General features: G+C 34.6%; 1 protein-coding gene across 1 annotated transcript in view; it reads left to right on the plus strand.

Annotated features, from left to right (window-relative positions):
* Nucleotides 1-19,767, plus strand: part of LOC132103450 (protein naked cuticle homolog 2-like) — a 35,186-nt gene extending 15,419 nt beyond the window's left edge. The window contains exons 4-9 of the mRNA XM_059508574.1: nucleotides 12,059-12,104; nucleotides 12,923-13,020; nucleotides 16,073-16,168; nucleotides 16,280-16,430; nucleotides 17,605-17,739; nucleotides 19,239-19,767. Coding sequence (XP_059364557.1) covers nucleotides 12,059-12,104; nucleotides 12,923-13,020; nucleotides 16,073-16,168; nucleotides 16,280-16,430; nucleotides 17,605-17,739; nucleotides 19,239-19,765 — 1,053 coding nt within the window. The 3' untranslated portion in view covers nucleotides 19,766-19,767. The remainder of the gene's footprint in view (nucleotides 1-12,058; nucleotides 12,105-12,922; nucleotides 13,021-16,072; nucleotides 16,169-16,279; nucleotides 16,431-17,604; nucleotides 17,740-19,238) is intronic.
* The last annotated feature ends 212 nt before the right edge of the window (nucleotides 19,768-19,979 follow it).

Below are 19,979 nucleotides of genomic sequence, written 5' to 3' on the forward strand. Positions count from 1 at the left end.
ATGATGAAACACTTGAGTTCAAAACAAACTAATATTATAAAGCAGTGTATAACACCGCCCAACCTCGAAATAATAATGTGCTTCGTGACTTTTACATCAGTTTTTCCTTTTTTAATGCATGCATGTTTCTTTCAGATTGATATTTCTGCTTTTGCTCAGCTGATTGCTTTAGATTTCCAAAGTATATATAAATGTATATAATATATAAATGTACATAATAGTATAGTATATTAAATAATACTTTATTTAATGATGGTAATAATAAATACATATGTCCACTTATTTATATATTTATATGAATATTTAAAATAAATGCAATTAATTAATACAATTGTTATAAATGTTAAAATATAGAAATATGTAAAAATATATAATATAAATATATTTTAATGAATATTTGAAAATAAAATAAATTATAAAAAAATATTAATATCAACATAACCAATGTTAATATATTTTAAAAACAGTATGTTTAATACTAAATGTAATAATATTAATAATAAATACATATGTACCCTTATTTACATATATACATTTATTAAAATAATTATATATTTATATATTATACTTTATATATATCTGAAGAATTTAAATTATATAAATGATAATAATAATAATAATAATAATGTGTGTGTATATGTATGTATGTTAGGGTTAGGGTTTATTTAAATATTCATATTATGTTTATGTATTAAGTTTAAACTGGTCTAACCAATATTATAAAGCAGAATCTCAGACCATCACCCAAACTCTAATAAGTATGAAAGTGAGTAATAATGTGCTTTGTAGTTTTTCCGTCAGTTTCTCTGCTGTGTTTTGCGATGCAGATTGTTCGTAAGTCTCCGTGACTGATATTTCTGCTTGCGGTATGTTACGGGGGATTGTAAACGCTGTTATTCTGAATGTTTGATCACAGAAAAGCCTGTGTTTCTTTGCTCAGGTGCTGCAAACAGACACTCGTGCTCATAAATCTGATAATTCGAACTCTAAACGTGTCGCTTTCAGACGCGGTGTATCAGTGTTTTCTTATGTAATAATGCCTCAAAGAGATTCCTTTTGTGAAAGCCTCAGAAACCTCATCCTTTCTCCACATTCCCCCAGACAGACGGCCACAGACAGACACCCGAAACCTAGCTTCCTGTCTGAGCCCTAAACAAACACTGAGCCAGAAACAAACGGCACGAATCTTGTGCATTTTCACACAATGCATCTCTTTCTTTAGTGTTCATTTAGTCCGTTTTTTAATAAAGTCTTAGTCCTGTGTCCTTTTTAGTTTATAGCGTATTTAGTCAACCTGTCCTGTTTTTGTTTTAGTTGATTAAAAGCTCATTTCAGGCAGTCAGTGCATTTGTTGTTTGTTCATTTGCCTGGTAATTTAAATGAACTTGGATTAAAAGATCTAAGTGATTCACTGATTCCTTTGAAACACCGAACAGAGCAATGTGCATTTTGTTTATTGTTAATAGGGCAAAATAATGATCACCATTTCATTTTTTTAAAGTGCTATTGTGTTAAATGAGAAAAGCATCTAAAGCATTTAGTCTAAATAAGAAACTCACGCTGCCAGTAGGTGGTGTAAATATCTTTATCAGTAAGTCATTGTGTCATTGATTCATTTAATTCCTTCAAATGGCTGATTCATTCTGCAATGAAGTAGTATCTCTTTATGAATGGGCCATTGAATCAATGATTCACCTGATTCATTCAGAAATTGCGAGTGACTCTGAGACGCACAATAGTTCAAATTTATCAGTGGAAATTTACAAAATCTGCAAAAACAGACAATATTGTGTCTGAAATATAGCACAATATTAACTTCCTATTTATTGAGGTGTTTTATAAAATCAATATCAAATTTGCACCCGTGCTATTTGGGACAAAAACAGCACTCGTGTGATATTGCACTTATTTCTCATGTGATATTGCTATTGCTACTATACCATACGATATAAATACAGTACAGACAATACCCATTTTTACCCCAGACTCTTGAATCTCTTGAAAATCTCTTGGATATTTATATTAGGTGTGGGGAACAATATTGATATGGCAAAATATTATGTTGTCCTTCTCCGTAATATATGAGAATCGATATGCTGACGCTAAATATCAATATTTTAATTAATTAATAAGGCGCTCCAAATAGATTTCCCTGCTCTCAGCATCACTACTTCATGGCTCCTCGAGGTGGCGCTCAACATGTAAATGAGGGAAACGTGAATATAAGTTAATTGCCGAAGAAAAAGAGCTTTTTAATGGAGTTAAATAATAGATGCCCCGGCCAAGTTTAAGTCCAATGTCGGCTTTTATACCATTGATTGGACAAACAAAATCAACAAAGAACTGCATTATTTGCATGTGCTTTAAAGCCTTGCCAGTTAAACATTTAATTTGCGTGCTGTTCTGAAATGTGCTTTTTCTGAGCTCGTACACCTGAAGCATGCGCACAAGTGTGCTTTCGCATCTGATTGCACTAATACTGTCAAAAACACACAAGGTTTTAATATAAACATAGTTGCTTATGTCTAAATCAAATTTAAACTGTTTAGAGAAAAATAGATGTGTTCCTGTACTGAATATTATATGCATGTAGCTCTTAAAGTGACAGCAGTCTAATAGTATTAACCATGCTGCCGCTTGTCATTAAAAGGGAGAGTTCAGCCAAAAATGTAAAGTCTGTCATTATTTACTCACTCTCATGTTGTCCCAAACCTGTATTCATTTCTTTCTTGTTCTGAACGCAAATGTTTTCTTTTATTCTGTGTAACCAAACAGTTGCTGGTCCCCCTGTTAACTTTGATAGAAGGAAACAAAATACTATGGACGTCAATGGGGACCAGAAACTGATTCTTCAAAATAACTTTTATGTTCAACAGAAGAAACTCTTTCAGGTTTAAAATTAATTGAACGTGAGTAAATTATCAATTTTCAGACGTTTGGACTTGAATAAAGAGAGAGAACCTGTACTATGTTTATAAATGTATATTGATTATCATAGAATTGCTGTATCATGATATTATTGGTATCGTGAGCCGTGTATCGTATCGTATCATATCATGAGGGTCCCTGTGAAATTACATGTTTGTCAATGTTTTCAGATCATCAGTGCTTTTATTTTGCCTGTGTTGCCAGGATGTGAAGATAAATTAAACACAGGACAGAAAATATGTTCTTGAAAGAGAAAAGCTCTGTTTTGGGGATTTAAGATCTTGACATCTGGCAACCCTAAGCATATATATTTTTCCTCTTCTTCTTTTTTGTTGTTGATGAAAATATAGAGAAGTAGAGTTTTGTTATTACTAAATTGTAGTCTCTGTTGTCATCATCAATATTTAATGCTGATATAGTCACAATTTGTGTGTAATGTTCTCAGTGTCATCTAGTCTCAATCATTGCCAAAAAAAGGTTAGTTTTTGTGAACAGAATTAACGAGTAAGGCAGCTTGAAGACGCCTTGAAATGCTGCACATTGCTGCATTCAGAAACGACACACTTTTGTGAAGTTTTGAAGTTGGAGGCGTTCAGAAATGGTGAGAACTGGATATTCCTGTGACATAAGAAAAGCAGGAGTGAATGGAAGCAGATTTTTCTCCCCGTTCTGGACCTCTAGCTCGCACATGTGTAGGTATCGCTATTATTCAAGCCATAAAACTACACGGCCACATCTGAAAGTGGTTAGCTGTTGAAACTCACCGGCGGCTTCAAAGCGCGGGGTTGGGGCTGCAGTCGGAGCAGAATTCCTCTCGGATTGGGAATAGCTGCGAATGGGCCTTTGTTAGTTGGACAAAGCACTCGCTCCATCAAAAGCCACTTCCAGATGTGGCTCCACCGCAAGAATCAAATGTTTAAATCATTATCTTTCACGAGGCATTTTGGGGTTGATGAAGTCCCGTGTTTAAGAGAAGTGCTCGGGTTGGTCTTTGAAATTTTGGCACCAACAAAATGTAATTTGACTGTTTATGAAGCACAGACACCATAAACCATCGCTGTCTGTGTTGTGGGGTAATTCGTGAAGTAACTAGCGACGCTGCTAACTTGTTAGCATTTTGCAGTATGGAGAGTTGGGAAATGAGATTGATTTGAATGAGTCAGTGTGTTTGGGTTTCCTTCATTTGACTGCTATTTGAAATGATTTTAGGATTCCCCAAAAAACTGATTCACTGATTCATTTGAATCGCTGCTCAGATGAATCTGCATTTCTTTTACTATCAAATAATCACTCGTTTTTGATAGTATGTAATACAAATTGTGTAATACTGTCTGTCACTTTAAATGAGAATGTAAATCGATTGCTGATATGTCATATGTATATGTGTATAAATGTATAAATAAATATCTAATAATATATTAAATTACACAATATAATAATAAATAATTTATTATTGTGTATATATATAGATGATTTATAGAAATATACTATAAATATAAAATATAATGAATGCATGTATATTTACATTTTATATATAATGATTTATAATTATATGAATGTAAATGCATATGTATAAATATTTAATTTTGTAATATATATATATATATATATATGTGTATATATATACTTCTATTTTTTATTTTTATTTAAAAATATATTTACATGTATTAGTAGCTTGTATAAGTATCTTGACTGTAGATGAATTAGAGACCGGAGCTGGTTTTTTAGTCGATTACTTTCTGTTGTGGTTCTCAGAACAGCCACAGACTCTTTTCTGAAGAAACGCCGGCATCTCATCACGAGACGAGGACTGGATGAGCGTTTGAACGGCCTGAAAGACGCCACTGTTTCGATGTCTTCCTGAAAACAAACGGTTTCTCTTTTCTCTCGGTGACTTCCTCCACAGGCAGCGTGACTTCAAACGTCTGTCTGCTGTTTCACGCACTGTTGACCTGCAGAAATAAACATCAAACTCCTCCTTTACTGATTCAGACGGATATTTAACACTCGTGCCTTTCTGAAGGCGTCATATGGAGGGAACGTGGAGAGCGTTGTGTTCACGCTGTTTTGAGGTGTTTTTTTTTTGTTTCAGAGGCGTTTAGAAACCCAAGATGACTCCAGAGACATGTGGAGGTGTTTTTCAGGATGCACTCGACATCTTTTCCTGTTTGTTGACAGGGGTCTGGCTGATGGTATCAGTCCTGTATCAGCACGTCTGAACTCTTCACCTCGTTCTCATTCGACCGGTTTACATGTTTGGGAAGTGCTCGGTTTTCCTGTTTCTCCTCATCATTGTTTCTGTGCCGGCTCTATCCAGTGGTTTCTTATATGTCTCTCTTCCTGTTACAGCTCTTGATGCTTTAATGGTGAAGTGTGCAGTTGTGTATATATATCTTATATATATATATATATATATATATGTAAATCATTCAACGGTAAAAATGTAATATATATATACTATATATAATATTAATATACAATAATTTAATAATAATTTAATTGTAAACATATGTATGTAAATACATTTATTTACATATATATTTTTATGTATTTAAAAATGTATATGTATTCTGACAAATTATTTATATAAATATATAATGCATGGATGAATGCATATATATATATATATATATATATATATAATTTTTTTTATTCTGTCCATCAGAATATATTTTATTTTATATTATTTTATTTTTAGAATTTTAATCTATGATTTGTGTGTGTCTCTGTGTGTGTGTGTGTGTATTCATTTATTATTTTTATAATTATAAATAATTCAGTAGTGAACAAAAATATAGATAGCAACTTATAATATTATTTGAAATATATATATATATAATGCTCCCATGTCAAATTTTTACATTTTATTTTCAGAATTTCAATGATGAACTCCAAATTTGGAGGATGTACATATTATATTTAGTTTGTTTATTATTTGTATAAATATAAATCATTCAGTGGTGAAAAAAATATATATATATATATATCAAAATAGTTAAATATGAAGTATTTTGCGTCTGTAATGTATTTTGGATGCTTATTGAAGTGTGGCATCATTAGCTTAGCAACTTTTTACTGTCAAATTCAGTTGAAATTGACTTGGTTCTAGTTTAGTTTGTTTTAATCAGCAGTGTTTGGAGGTCGTCTGTGTGGGCTGTAGACAGCTGGGTTTAGTCTAGATTTTGTCACGGTCTTGCGTTTCATAGTAAATATCTCTGGAACGGTGCGGTGGAGAACAGGGAAGGTGGAGACCTTTGATCTTTGTGTGTCTGGGCTCCTCAGGGTCTCCCGAGCGCAGCTGAGATCAGCTCAAACGTTTGGGGTCATTATCTGTATTTTTGACTTGTATTTCCCTGACGAGCAGAAATGTGTAAGATAAGACTTGTTTTCAGAGAATATATCTGAATTCTTTTATTTTGTTTTATTATTTTATTTTTTACAAAATGTATTTATTATCATGTATTAACATTTTTTCAATTCTTTTTTTATTTTACATTTTATATTTAATTGTAAGTATTATTTATTTTATTTTAATCAGTTTTTTTTATTGGTTTTATTGTTTCACTTTATTTGTATTTTTTATTTAATTTATTACTTTATTATTTATTTATTTTTTACTTTATTATTTCATTTATTATTTATTGTGAATCTGTTCATATGGATGATTCATTTCAGTGAACTGTCTTATAAAAGATTCTCTGATTAATTTGAATCTCTGCTTGGCATACATTTTCTGTATTTAAATATTTTGTTACATTTTGCTGCTCACCGTGTTTTAGGCTCATATAAATAATACGGTGTAATGCTATCACATGCATTTTGTGCCAATTAATTTATTCAAATATATTTTAAAACTAAATCATTGTGTTGATCCGTCCGTCCATGTGCTGTTAACACCAAGGGTCCATTGGCTCCACTGCTATCTCCAGATGCCTTCACTTCCCGTGGAGGAGCAGGGCTGTATTTTTAGGAGCGGGTCACAGTTGACCTGTCGGTGACCCCTGGCCGATGTCACGGGCGTGAGGAACTTCACGTCTTGGATTTGAGCCTGTTTCTTTGGTCTGCCAGCCCAGCTGGGAGAAGCGTGTGCAGTGTGTGCTAAAGAGATGAGGCAATAGAGAGATAACCCTCGTATTTCAGACACTCTCTGGAGTGGATACGGGTCAAGCTCTTAAAGGGCTTTTAATCTGCTGTGCGATCAGACGCCATGCGGTTGGATCTTATGATTAAGGTGGCACAATTTCTGAACTCCAGACTCTTTCATTAGATGTTGCGTAGCTGAAGCATACATTTTACTGGCCAAAATTATGAATGAAGTACTAGTGCACTGGATACAGCATAGCATGTGACTTTTGTTTTAAAACAGTATGTGGAACATACAGCACATAGTGTAAAGTTGCATGCTACTATTGCATGTTTAAACCCTCCATTATGTTTAAAGATGCATTTGTTCATCAAAGTAAAATTGCATTTCACAGTTGTTCCGCCAAATATATCTTCTCCTGTTGAATTTTCCAATTTCACTTAAAAATGCATCAGATTATGGAAGTAAAATGTAAAAAGGCACTTCATGTTGGTTCATGGAAGACTAGTTCCCCCCAGAAATCATGCTTTGGTAAATCATAATTATGATATAGTTCAAATTATGAGATGAAAAGTAATTCTGAAATGAAAATCATGTCATATGCAATAATTAAACTTTTATCTCAACTACTACTATGTCCTAATTATCGCTTAGTCTCATCATTTTGATTTTGTTATGACTTTTTATGTCAAAAATATGACTTGTATGACTTTTGATCGCATTATTATGAATTAAAATCTTTTTTTTTCAACTTTTAATGTCATAATTATGAGAAAAAAGTTGCAGTAGATACGAGAAGTCAAAATGATGACATACTAAGTCATAATTATGAGATATAAAAAGTTTACTTTTATGTCATAACTATGACCTATAATAATGACTTTGTATCATAATTATGACTCTAATCACAATTATGACTTTTTCTCTAATTATTTTTTATTCCGATTGTTAATTATGATTTGCACATCATAATTATGACATTACTTTTTATATCTTTTTATCTCAAAGTTATGACTAAGTATGTCATGAAGATAGTGTCTCAACATGTCATAAATATGACATACTAAGTCATAATTAAGATATAAATTTGGAATCATATAAAAAGTCAAAAAGGAGGTCAAAATGATGACGTACATAATTATGAGATAATTACGACTTTTCTTATAATTTTAACTTTTGTCATAATTAGAGTTTTGTATCTCATAATTCTGACTTTGCAACATTATTATGACTTAGTATCTCAGTTTTTCAACTTTTAATATCAAAATTCAATTATTGAATTAATACTTTTGACTTTTTGTCACAACTTACATTTTATCTCATAATTGTTACTTAGAATATCATAATTTTGACTTGTCAAGTTTACTTTTTTATATCATACTTTAAACTTTTTATCCAATAAATGTCTTTTTTTATTGATTTACCAAAGCATGGTTCCACATTTAGCCAGAAGCCAATGTGATTTTCAAGTAAAAATACAACCAGTTACATCTTTATTAGGATCAGAAAAACACCCAGAATAACTCGAGCAATGTAGTTGTTTGACGTTCTAGAATAACTAAGCTAGATTTACTAAATTTAAACCACACCATCTCACTGAACTCTATGTCTTGTGCTCATACTAACCTTTAAATATTATACACAAACCACACTGAAAGTCTGAGAAAGTGTTCTGCAACTCCCATTTAAGAGCGGCCCGTAAAAGCTGTTTGAGAGGTGCTGCTGAGGTTCAAGTGTGCGCCACATTTGCATGAGGAGGGGCTGCTCATAAAGAGACATCTGGTAGATGTTTCAGAGAGGCTCTCTAGAGGATTCGGGATTTAGAGAGAAGGCCTTGTACTGTAGGGCTTGAAGTCAGTTAGCCAGCTGTGTGTAAGTGGCTCAGAAACAGCCAAATGTATTTAGAAAATGTATTTCTCTGGACAAGACTCACTGCAACGAGACAAAAACCTGGTAACTAGTGTGATAGTTTGACTGAAACAATTGCTGCATGCAGATTGGGATCAGCACATGCCTTTTGTGTGCATTTGTACCTTTGTATCATTTTTACAATTATTTAAGTGTTGTCATGATATTGATAATGCCATTATTATCTCATAATTATGTCTGGGTATCTTGTAATTGTGGACTTCAGTTTATCCTTCAACACCATCATCCCAAAACTCCTCCAGATCAAACTAACCCAGCCCTCTGGTCCTAGCTCTATCTGTCATTGGATCACCAGATTTCTGACAGATAGGCTACAGTTAGTGAGACTGGGGAAATGTCCTGTCAAAGAGCCGTGTGCCATCAGCACTGGTGCCCCCCAGGGATATGTGCTCTCCCCACTGCTCTTCTCCCTTTACACACATGAATGCACCTCTGAAGAGCTCTCTGTCAAGCTGCCGTAGTTCACAGACGACTCTACAGTCATCATCCTCATCCAGGACAGAGATGAGTCTACTTACAGAAAGAAGGTTAATTTATTTTTGCAACTGTTTTATTAAATTAAGTGCTAAAACAAGAGATTGTGAGTAAATGACAAGTAATTCCTCGTGAATCTGAACAACAGAAGCGTTTGGCCTGTAGCTCGCTTGATGAAATGAGCAGTGTTACACATACAGAGGAAGCAGATAAGCGCAGTAATGGACGAGCTGAAATAGTCGTGACAGTAGGGCCATGGCTGAGATTAGCGAATGGGAGCTTTGGACAAGTCTAGGAGATTTTCTGTGATTTACAGGCCTGGGGCACTTCAAACGTCTGGCCGAGCCTCTGACGCAGATGAGCGAAGAAACTCGCTTCACAGCTGTTGTTTCTGATGCCTCTGGAGCGCTTCATGTCCTGCCAAGAAAACACTGTGCCTCTGCCTCACATCTGACCTCAGGGTGGAAAGTCTCCCGGCTCTGGAGTAAAAGCCCTTCGGACATCTGTGGCACACTGGTGCTGTGTTATCCATCAGCACGCTCCCCGAAACAAAGCACATCAATGAAATGGAACTAAGAGATGCATGCATAACTTATTTTTAATATAATCTTTGAATGCTTAACTTGTTTTTTCTGTGATTTTGTATGCATGCTTAAATATTACAAATGAGCAATTTTGCCATAGTTTTCTTCTTTTTTTTTTGGACTGTTATTGAATCATATTGCAGCATGCTATTATACAAATTATATTACACCAATTTCTTTTTCTATGTGAATCTGTGTTAAAGTGTAATTTATTTCTGTGATGCTCCGCTGTATTTTCAGCATCATTCCTCCAGTCTTCAGTGTCACATGATCTTCAGAAATCATGAAAATATGATGATTTACTGCTCAAGAAACATTTCTGGTTATTATCAATGTTGAAAACAGAATATTTTGATCCACTGAATGCGTCCCTGCTGAATCAATGTTCATTTCTTACTATCTTAGAAATCTGAACAGTTGAATTTTATTCATCAACATTAACAAAGATTTTTAAAAGTATATCAGTGATACTAAAATGCCACTGGTTCTAGTAAATGATAACTCTGGTTAGTAGTGAGACGGGTTTATTTAGTTACTCAATCACACATGTAACGTCTGAAGCCACTCTGCATGAAGCAGAAGCAAAGGCTTCGTGATGCTGAGATCTGACGCATTTTAGATGCTTATTTCACAAATCTAGGCCTTCAGAACACATGATGCCTTTTCAACTCACTTCCAGTCTCTGATGAGAGTTTGAAGCGTCAGAAACCAAGGCGGCGCGAGACAATAAAGAAACCAGGGCCTGTTTTTTTTCCTCAGCTGTGGATTGGAACCAGCTCTCTCTTAATGAAGCATATGGCCCACACATTGCTGCTTAAAAAGGGCCTCAGTGTGTAATGGCATTATGGGTAAAATACCATGTGTTAGTCTTTAAAATGCAGAGGGCGGTCAGATCTGCAATGCATCTGTTGTGCTGGGTGGTAATGAGTTTACAGACATGTGACTTTAAAGAAAACTTCTGGAGATCATCGCATTCTGGGAGGCGGATCCGTTTGCTAATTGGATTCTAGAAAACATGTTTGGACCCGCCTCTCGGAGCTTCTCATTGGTCGATTGCACGAGTGTGTTTCAGCATATGTTAAAAGTGTGGAATAAAAATCATGTTAAGATCATTCATATTTCATATCAACTGCATTTGTTTTTTTACAAATTAAAATAGATTTTAAGGGAAAAAATTAATTACTAATTGTTACAAGATGTTCAAATTAGTTATGTGAATGCACTTGTACACTAATGTTCGACATTTTGTGCTTAGTAAAAAGAAATTGATGCTTTTATTCATGAAAGATGCATTAAATTGATCAGAAGTGCCAGTAAATACATTTATAACATTAAAAAGGATTTCTATGTCAAATAAATGCTGTTCTTTTCAACTTTCTATTCATCTGTGAATCCGGTTTGCACGCGGCACAACTGTTTTCAACATTGATAATACTCAGAAATGTTTCCTGAGCAGTAAATCATCATATTTTCATGATTTCTGAAGATCATGTGACACTGAAGACTGGAGGAATGATGCTGAAAATACAGTTTTGATCACAGAAATAAATTACATTTTACAATATACTCACATAGAAAACAGTTATTTGAAATTCTGATGGTTGATTTGAGGTGGTTGTCGACTGCTTCTTTACGTGTGTAATCGTGAGCAGGTTGGGATTTGTACGTCGATGTGCGGTTGAGCATTTTTGTGGTCCAGACGTCAGATGATTTAGTCTGTTCCTGAAGGTGTTTATGGCAGATCTCAGTCATTTTTCTGGATTTGACTCGGTCTGTGTGATCATTGAGCAACAAAACCTCAAAACGTTCCTGTCAGAAAGGTACGAGAAAATGATAATGTCTCAAATCATCACAACAGCAGCCTCAGGGAAACATCAGATCTCCTCGTTCCTCTGTTACTGAATTTTCAGGAGATGTAATCGCATGTGATGCCGTCATGGTTTCAGATGCTTCAGATGGAGGTGTTTGCTTTTCCTGTGGTTTCTGGGCTGTATATTGAACTAACACTCCTCTCTTCATCTCCTCTCTTGTGTTTTTTTTCTCTGTGGTTCTCCTCCAGGAGCTCAAGGACAGACAGAGTCAGGTCCAGCGCTGCCCTCTACAGGGTGAGTACAGACATCAGACACCCGACAGACGGAAATAGTCAGGATTTGTGTCCTGTTTTCCAGAACAAAATATAGAAACATTATTATAAATGAGATGCATTGATTTAAAAATACAAAATGACACAAGATTAAAATGAGAAAATGATCCAAATGAAGTGAGTTGTACTGCAATTATAAAAAAAATAAAAATAAAAATAAATATATTAAATAAAAAAATGACAAAATGGCTAAAACTTAAACTAAGGTTAAAATAAAAACACAAAAAGTAAAATAAAAAGTAATTCAAAATATCTAAAATAAATATATTATTTGAAAAAAAAATACAAAAAAAAAAATATTATATTATATACAGAAAACTGAAAATATTAAAATAAATATACTTTATATTATATACGGAAAACTGAAAATATTAAAATAAATATACTTTATATTATATACTGAAAGTATAAAAAATAAAAGCTCACTCAAAATATTAATAAATACTACAATATTTTATAAATAATACTAAAATATTATGCTCAAAAGTGGGGTGAGGAATAATAATTTAGTTTTTCTTGAAATTAATTAGATTTTTCTGACTTCATTGGTAGTTATTTGTTCTTATTTTAAGCATAAACTCACATGATTTCTGAAAACCAGACTTCATATCTTAACTATTTTGTGTCTCTAGCAAATGTATCTTGATGTAAGAATATTTAGACACTTTTTGCAATGCGTTTCATACTTTTGGACCCTACTGTATGTAGTGCACTGGTTGTAGTGCACTCAGTAGTGTGCTCACAGTGTGTGTGTGTGTGTGTGTGTGTGTGTGTTTTCAGTGGTTTTGCCTCCAGAAAAGGCTGAAGGATGTGAGAGTTTTCTTCCGTCTGAAGATGCAAAGGAAACCTGCAAAGGAAAGAAACGCATCAGTCTAGATGTGAGTTCACATCAAACAGCAAAATGTCGCTAAATGCTTTTTTATTTATTAAAATGTGATCTCAAATTTATGAGAGACACTTTTTAATGATTATTTATTTATTTCACAATTTTAGTGAATTTTAAATGTGGGAGGGGGGCACTTTTTAACCCCCCCCCCCCCCCATTTTAAAGTCAAAAGTCAAGTCACCTTTATTTATATAGCGCTTTAAACAAAATACATTGCGTCAAAGCAACTTAACAACATTCATTAGGAAAACAGTGTCAATAATGAAAAAATGATAGTTAAAGGCAGTTCATCATTGAATTCAGTGATGTCATCTCTGTTACGTTAAACAGTGTCTGTGCATTTATTTGCAATCAAGTCAACGATATCGCTGTAGATGAAGTGTCCCCAACTAAGCAAGCCAGAGGCGACAGCGGCAAGGAACCGAAACTCCATCGGTGACAGAATGGAGAAAAAAACCTTGGGAGAAACCAGGCTCAGTTGGGTGGCCAGTTCTCCTCTGACCAGACGAAACCAGTAGTTCAATTCCAGGCTGCAGCAAAGTCAGATTGTGCAGAAGAATCATCTGTTTCCTGTGGTCTTGTCCTGGTGCTCCTCTGAGACAAGGTCTTTACAGGGGATCTGTATCTGGGGCTCTAGTTGTCCTGGTCTCCACTGTCTTTCAGGGATGTAGAGGTCCTTTCTAGGTGCTGATCCAGCATCTGGTCTGGATACGTACTGGATCCGGGTGACTGCAGTGACCCTCTGATCTGGACACAGACTGGATCTGGTGGCTACGGTGACCTCGGAACAAGAGAGAAACAGACAAATATTAGCGTAGATGCCATTCTTCTAATGATGTAGCAAGTACATAGGTTGTTATGGGAAGTGTTTCCGGTTCCGGTTTACCTAATTAATGCAGCCTAAAAATCCTTTAACGGATTTGGATAATAAAAGCATATTAGTATGTTATGTGTAAGACAGGTTAAAGAGATGGGTCTTTAATCTAGATTTAAACTGCAAGAGTGTGTCTGCCTCCCGAACAATGTTAGGTAGGTTATTCCAGAGTTTGGGCGCCAAATAGGAAAAGGATCTGCCGCCTGCAGTAGATTTTGATATTCCAGGTATTATCAAATTGCCTGAGTTTTGAGAACGTAGCGGACGTAGAGGATTATAATGTAAAAGGAGCTCATTCAAATACTGAGGTGCTAAACCATTCAGGGCTTTATAAGTTATAAGCAATATTTTAAAATCTATACGATGTTTGATAGGGAGCCAGTGCAGTGTTGACAGGACCGGGCTAATATGGTCATACTTCCTGGTTCTAGTAAGAACTCTTGCTGCTGCATTTTGGACTAGCTGTAGTTTGTTTACTAAGCGTGCAGAACAACCACCCAATAAAGCATTACAATAATCTAACCTTGAGGTCATAAATGCATGGATTAACATTTCTGCATTTGACATTGAGAGCATAGGCCGTAATTTAGATATATTTTTGAGATGGAAAAATGCAGTTTTACAAATGCTAGAAACGTGGCTTTCTAAGGAAAGATTGCGATCAAATAGCACTCCTAGGTTCCTAACTAATGATGAAGAATTGACAGAGCAACCATCAAGTCTTAGACAGTGTTCTAGGTTATTACAAGCAGAGTTTTTAGGTCCTATAATTAACGCCTCTGTTTTTTCAGAATTTAGCAGTAAGAAATTACTCGTCATCCAGTTTTTTATATCGACTATGCAATCCATTAGTTTTTCAAATTGGTGTGTTTCACCGGGCCGTGAAGAAATATAGAGCTGAGTATCATCAGCATAACAATTTTAAATATTTAATTTATTTCACATTTTTATATTTTATTGAACTCAAACATACAAATTTTTACAAAACACACCGCTAAATTTTAAAAAGAAAATATAAATTCAGTGTATATTTTCATTTGTCATTAACATTTTTATATTTATCTCTCTACAAAACAACACATAGAAATTTGTGGGAACGTTATTAAGTGATAACTCAAATGAACTGATGAGTCATTAATGAACCGATTCACTGAACTGATTCATCATCCAAACCAACTGAATCATTAATTTGTTTGACTTTTATTCTGTTTAAAAACAATACATGCAGTACAGTAAAGTTGATGTATTATCTCTTTTTGGTTCAAATAAAATAAATAAATAAAAAGGTTTTGAATAATAATAATAATAATTGTTTATAGTATAATAATGTTTTAAATTTTAGATTATTGTTGGTTGCATTGTTATTTTAGTATTATTTATATGTTTTTTAGTTTAATAATTTAATCAAATCAAATATTAGTTCTGTTTTCTCAGTTTTTATTGTGGTTTTAGTGAATTTCTTTAGTAAATTTGTTTTGTGGTTTTGTCATTTCTATTCACTTTTTTATATTACAATTTAGGTTTAATTTGAAAGAAAATAATGGTTTGGAGCAATACATTTTTATTTTCTAATATTGTATTACTGTGTTTTAATTGTATATATTATATTTGAAATTATCTTATATTTGTATTTTTGTAATTTCTTTTTCATTTAAGTTTGTTTTAATAATTCTATTACATGCTTTTGTCTTTTTTAATATTATTATTTATGTTTAAATTTCCTTTATTTTGGTTTTAGTGTTTTTATTTTTATTTTATTTTTATTTCTAGTTACCAGTTTTAGTAGTTCAACTTGCATTGGACATTTAGTTGCCAATGCAACTTTTTTTTTTTCATTTTCATTCATTTAAAATTGATATTTAATTTAATTTAATCTGTATTTAAATGAAATAAATGTTTTGAATAGCTGTAGTTTTTACTGTAATAACCCTGGTCGTTTGCTGTATTTCTTCAGTTTGTAGTAAAAGGCCTGTGCATGAATCTTATTCTGTATTCTCCCTCTTGAAAAAAACCAATAAATACATAAATACAGAACATGAGATGATGTGAGTAAATGGTGACAGTTTTGATCTTTGAGTGAATTCTTCTTATTTGTGATGTGCAGTCGTTGAGGTCCTCCTGCTGGTCAGGTGTGTAACTGCGTGTGTGTGTGTGTGTGTGTGTGTGTCAGGGTCTGGAGTGTAACGTGTCTCTGGTTGATGAGAACAGGCAGGAGTGGGTCTTCACGCTCTACGACTTCGACAACAGCGGAAGAGTCACAAAGGAGGTACATACTGACGTTTATACAGACCTCATTCAGACACCTGACATTCATTCCCTTCAGTGAAACACGTGTGTGTGTGTGTGTGTGTGTGTGTGTGTGTGTGTGTGTGTTTAGGACATGTCCAGTTTGATGCACACTATCTATGATGTGGTGGACTCCTCCGTCAATCACTCGAGTAACCGCAAACAGAAGATCCTCCGAGTGAAGCTGACGGTGACTCCTGAACCTGGAGCTCGCCGGAGAGACACGACACACACCACGACCGGTGCCAGTCTCACACACACACACACACACACACACACACACACACACACACACACACACACACACACACACAGACGCACACACACACACACACACACACACACACACACACAGACGCACACACACACACACACACACAGACGCACACACACACAGACGCACACACACACACACACAGACGCACACACACACACACACACACACACACACACACAGACGCACACACACACACACACACACACACACACACACACACACACACACACACACACACACACAGACGCACACACACACACAGACGCACACACACACACACACACACACACACACAGACGCACACACACACACACACACACAGACGCACACACACACACACACACACACACACACACACAGACACACACACACACACACACACAGACGCACACACACACACACACACACACAGACGCACACACACACACAGACGCACACACACACACACACACACACAGACACACACACACACACACACACACAGACGCACACACACACACACACACACACACACAGACGCACACACACACACACACAGACGCACACACACACACACACACACACAGACACACACACTCACACACAGACAGACACACACACACACACACACACACACACACACAGACACACACACACACACACACACACACACAGACGCACACACACACACACACACAGACAGACACACACACACAGACAGACACACACACACACACACAGACACACACACACACACACACACACACACACACAGACGCACACACACACACACACACACACTCACTTTTAATAAAAAAAAATATACCGGTACTATTTAAATTTAGCATACTCTTTTTAAATATTGTATTTGTTCTTTATTTCAGATTTGAGTTTTTAACTAATATTTTGTATTAACGTTTCTTTTTATATTTTCAGATTTCATTTTAATCTTTAGTGATTTTTTTGTATTTTTATGTTTTTCTTATATATACTGTATATACATTGTACCACAGTGTTTATTGTATTACTGTCTTTGTTGTTCGCGGTGTAATTGTAGTATTATGTATATACTATTATAGTTTTTATTATATTTCTGATTGCATAAGACATATTTGAAGGGTTTGAGCCTACGTTTTGACCTCTCTTTCGTCCTGCTCCAGACAGAGACGTGAATCGTCTGAGTCACATTGAGTCGGTTCACGAGAGGAATCACTACTGTGTGGACGAGAACACAGAGAGACGAAACCATTACCTGGATCTGGCGGGAATAGAGAACTACAGCTCCAGATTCGACAGTAAGACTCTGCTGAACAGAAACACAGAAAACACAGAATCTCAGGGGCAGGTTTCACTCCAAAATTATTTATCAGTTATTCCACAAACACTGAAATCTCACGAAAACCCATCAGGAAATGTTTCACCACAAAATTAAAAGAAATAAGAAATATTTTGCATAAAAATAAGCAGATTTTTGAAACCTTTCGGCATTAGGATTTATCTATTTATTTTTATTTGACATTATTTTCAAACATTAAAAAATCTCATGATTGAAATACAAAAGGAAGAATAATAATATTATTTTAGTTGTAAAGTCTTTCCTCATCATTGTGGGAATTGTTGCTGCTTTTCATTCATGCAGAATTTTAATTTAACAATCATTTCTTTATCCAAAATGTTATCTTTTATTTTCTTTATAACACAATTGCTTATTTTTCTTACGTTTCATTTATTTTATTTATCATTATTTATTTATTTTTATCATTGTTCTGACCCTTTAAAATAATACATTTCCTTAATTTTTGTTCATTGTGCCAACCCTTTATAAAATATTATTACTTAATAACCATGATCATTGTTCGGACCTTTTATATGAAATATAATTTTATAGTTTTTAAAAGTATAATTCCTTAATTTTTGTTCATTTTGTTCACTTTTATAAAATATATTTTCTTTAATTTGGATCATTGTTCTGACCCTTTATAAAATATAATTCCTTAATTTTTGTTCATTCTGAATATAAAAATATAAGTGTTGTTATATAAAATATAAATATAAAATAATTGTTGTATAATAAAAAAAAAAATTTGCTTAATTTATTGTCATGTTTTTGACCTTTTATAAAATATAGTTTCCTTAATTTTGATTATTGTGCTGACTGTTTATAGTATAAAATTCCTTAAGTTTTGGTCATTTTGCCAACCTTTTTTTTTATACATATATTTTTTTTAAATTTCCCTTAATTTTAATTTTATATAATATATTTTCCTGTAACTTTCATAATCGTTCTGACCCTTTATAAAATATAATTCCTTAATTCTGGGGTATTTCTAAATATAAAAATATCATTTTTGTTATATAAAATATAAATATAAAATAATTGTTGTTATAAAAAATATAATTGTTTTTCTGGCCCTTTATAAAATATGATTGCTTATTTTTTTTTTCATTTTGCCGACCTTTTTAAAAATTTATATTTTTACTGTAATTTTGATCATTTTTCTGACCCTTCATAAAATATGATTGCTTAATTTTTTTCATGTTTTTGACCTTTTATAAATTATAGTGTCCTTAATTTTGATTATTGTGCTGACTGTTTATAGTATAAAATTCCTTATTCCTTTTTTTTATACATATTTTTTTTTACATTTCCCTTAATTTTAATATTTGCGCTGACCCTTTATATAATATATTCCCGTAATTTTCATAGTTGTTCTGACCCTTTATAAAATACAACCCTTAATTTTCATTAATGATCATGTTGCCGACCTGTTGTAATATATAGTCCTTCTGCAAGGTTCCTCTCCTCCTGTGGCTCCTCAAGAGCAGCCGTCACGGTCTTCACACGCCCAGAACCGTTCCCGTTCCCATCAGCCTGAGACACACACCCATCTGCGGCGCTCTCAGGTCCTCACCGACCCCTGCGTGACCCCGGGTCCCCGTGTGCGCGCCGGGCCCCAGTCCATCAGGTCCCCAAAGGCCACATTCAAAGGCAGCCAGTCTGTGGCCAAAGCCAGCCAGTGTCACAGCTACTATCCGCCTGTGCCGGGTGTTTCCTTCTCAGCGGGTCAGAACATGTACCATCGACCCCATCAGAACCAGCCTCAGCCCTCAGCGGGTCACCAACACAGTCACAGCCAGAGAATGAGAGCCAGAGCCAGAGAACAGGCGCTGTCGCCCGCAAAACACACCCAACAACAACAGCCCTCGCCCGACCGCGAGCAGAACGCCGGGTTTGTGCTTCCTGTGGTCCAGCGACACGAACACCATCACCATCACGAGCACCATCACCATCACCACTACCATCACTACCATCAGACATGACTTCACAAACACACTCGTGAAGCTCTGCATGCCAGTTCATTTTCATGAATGTTCAGCAAGTATTTCTATAAAAGCATACATCAGATATTCAGGAATCTGCTCTGCTTCAACTCAGGCACTTATTGCGTTCATCAGCTGTATTGTGGTTTACAGAATGACAACAGAGCTAATGTTGGTCATTGCCGACCGTTTACATGAAGACATCAGCTTCCTT

The sequence above is a fragment of the Carassius carassius genome, chromosome 24 (assembly GCF_963082965.1).
Source record: "Carassius carassius chromosome 24, fCarCar2.1, whole genome shotgun sequence".
In the NCBI taxonomy this organism is placed as follows: domain Eukaryota; kingdom Metazoa; phylum Chordata; class Actinopteri; order Cypriniformes; family Cyprinidae; genus Carassius; species Carassius carassius.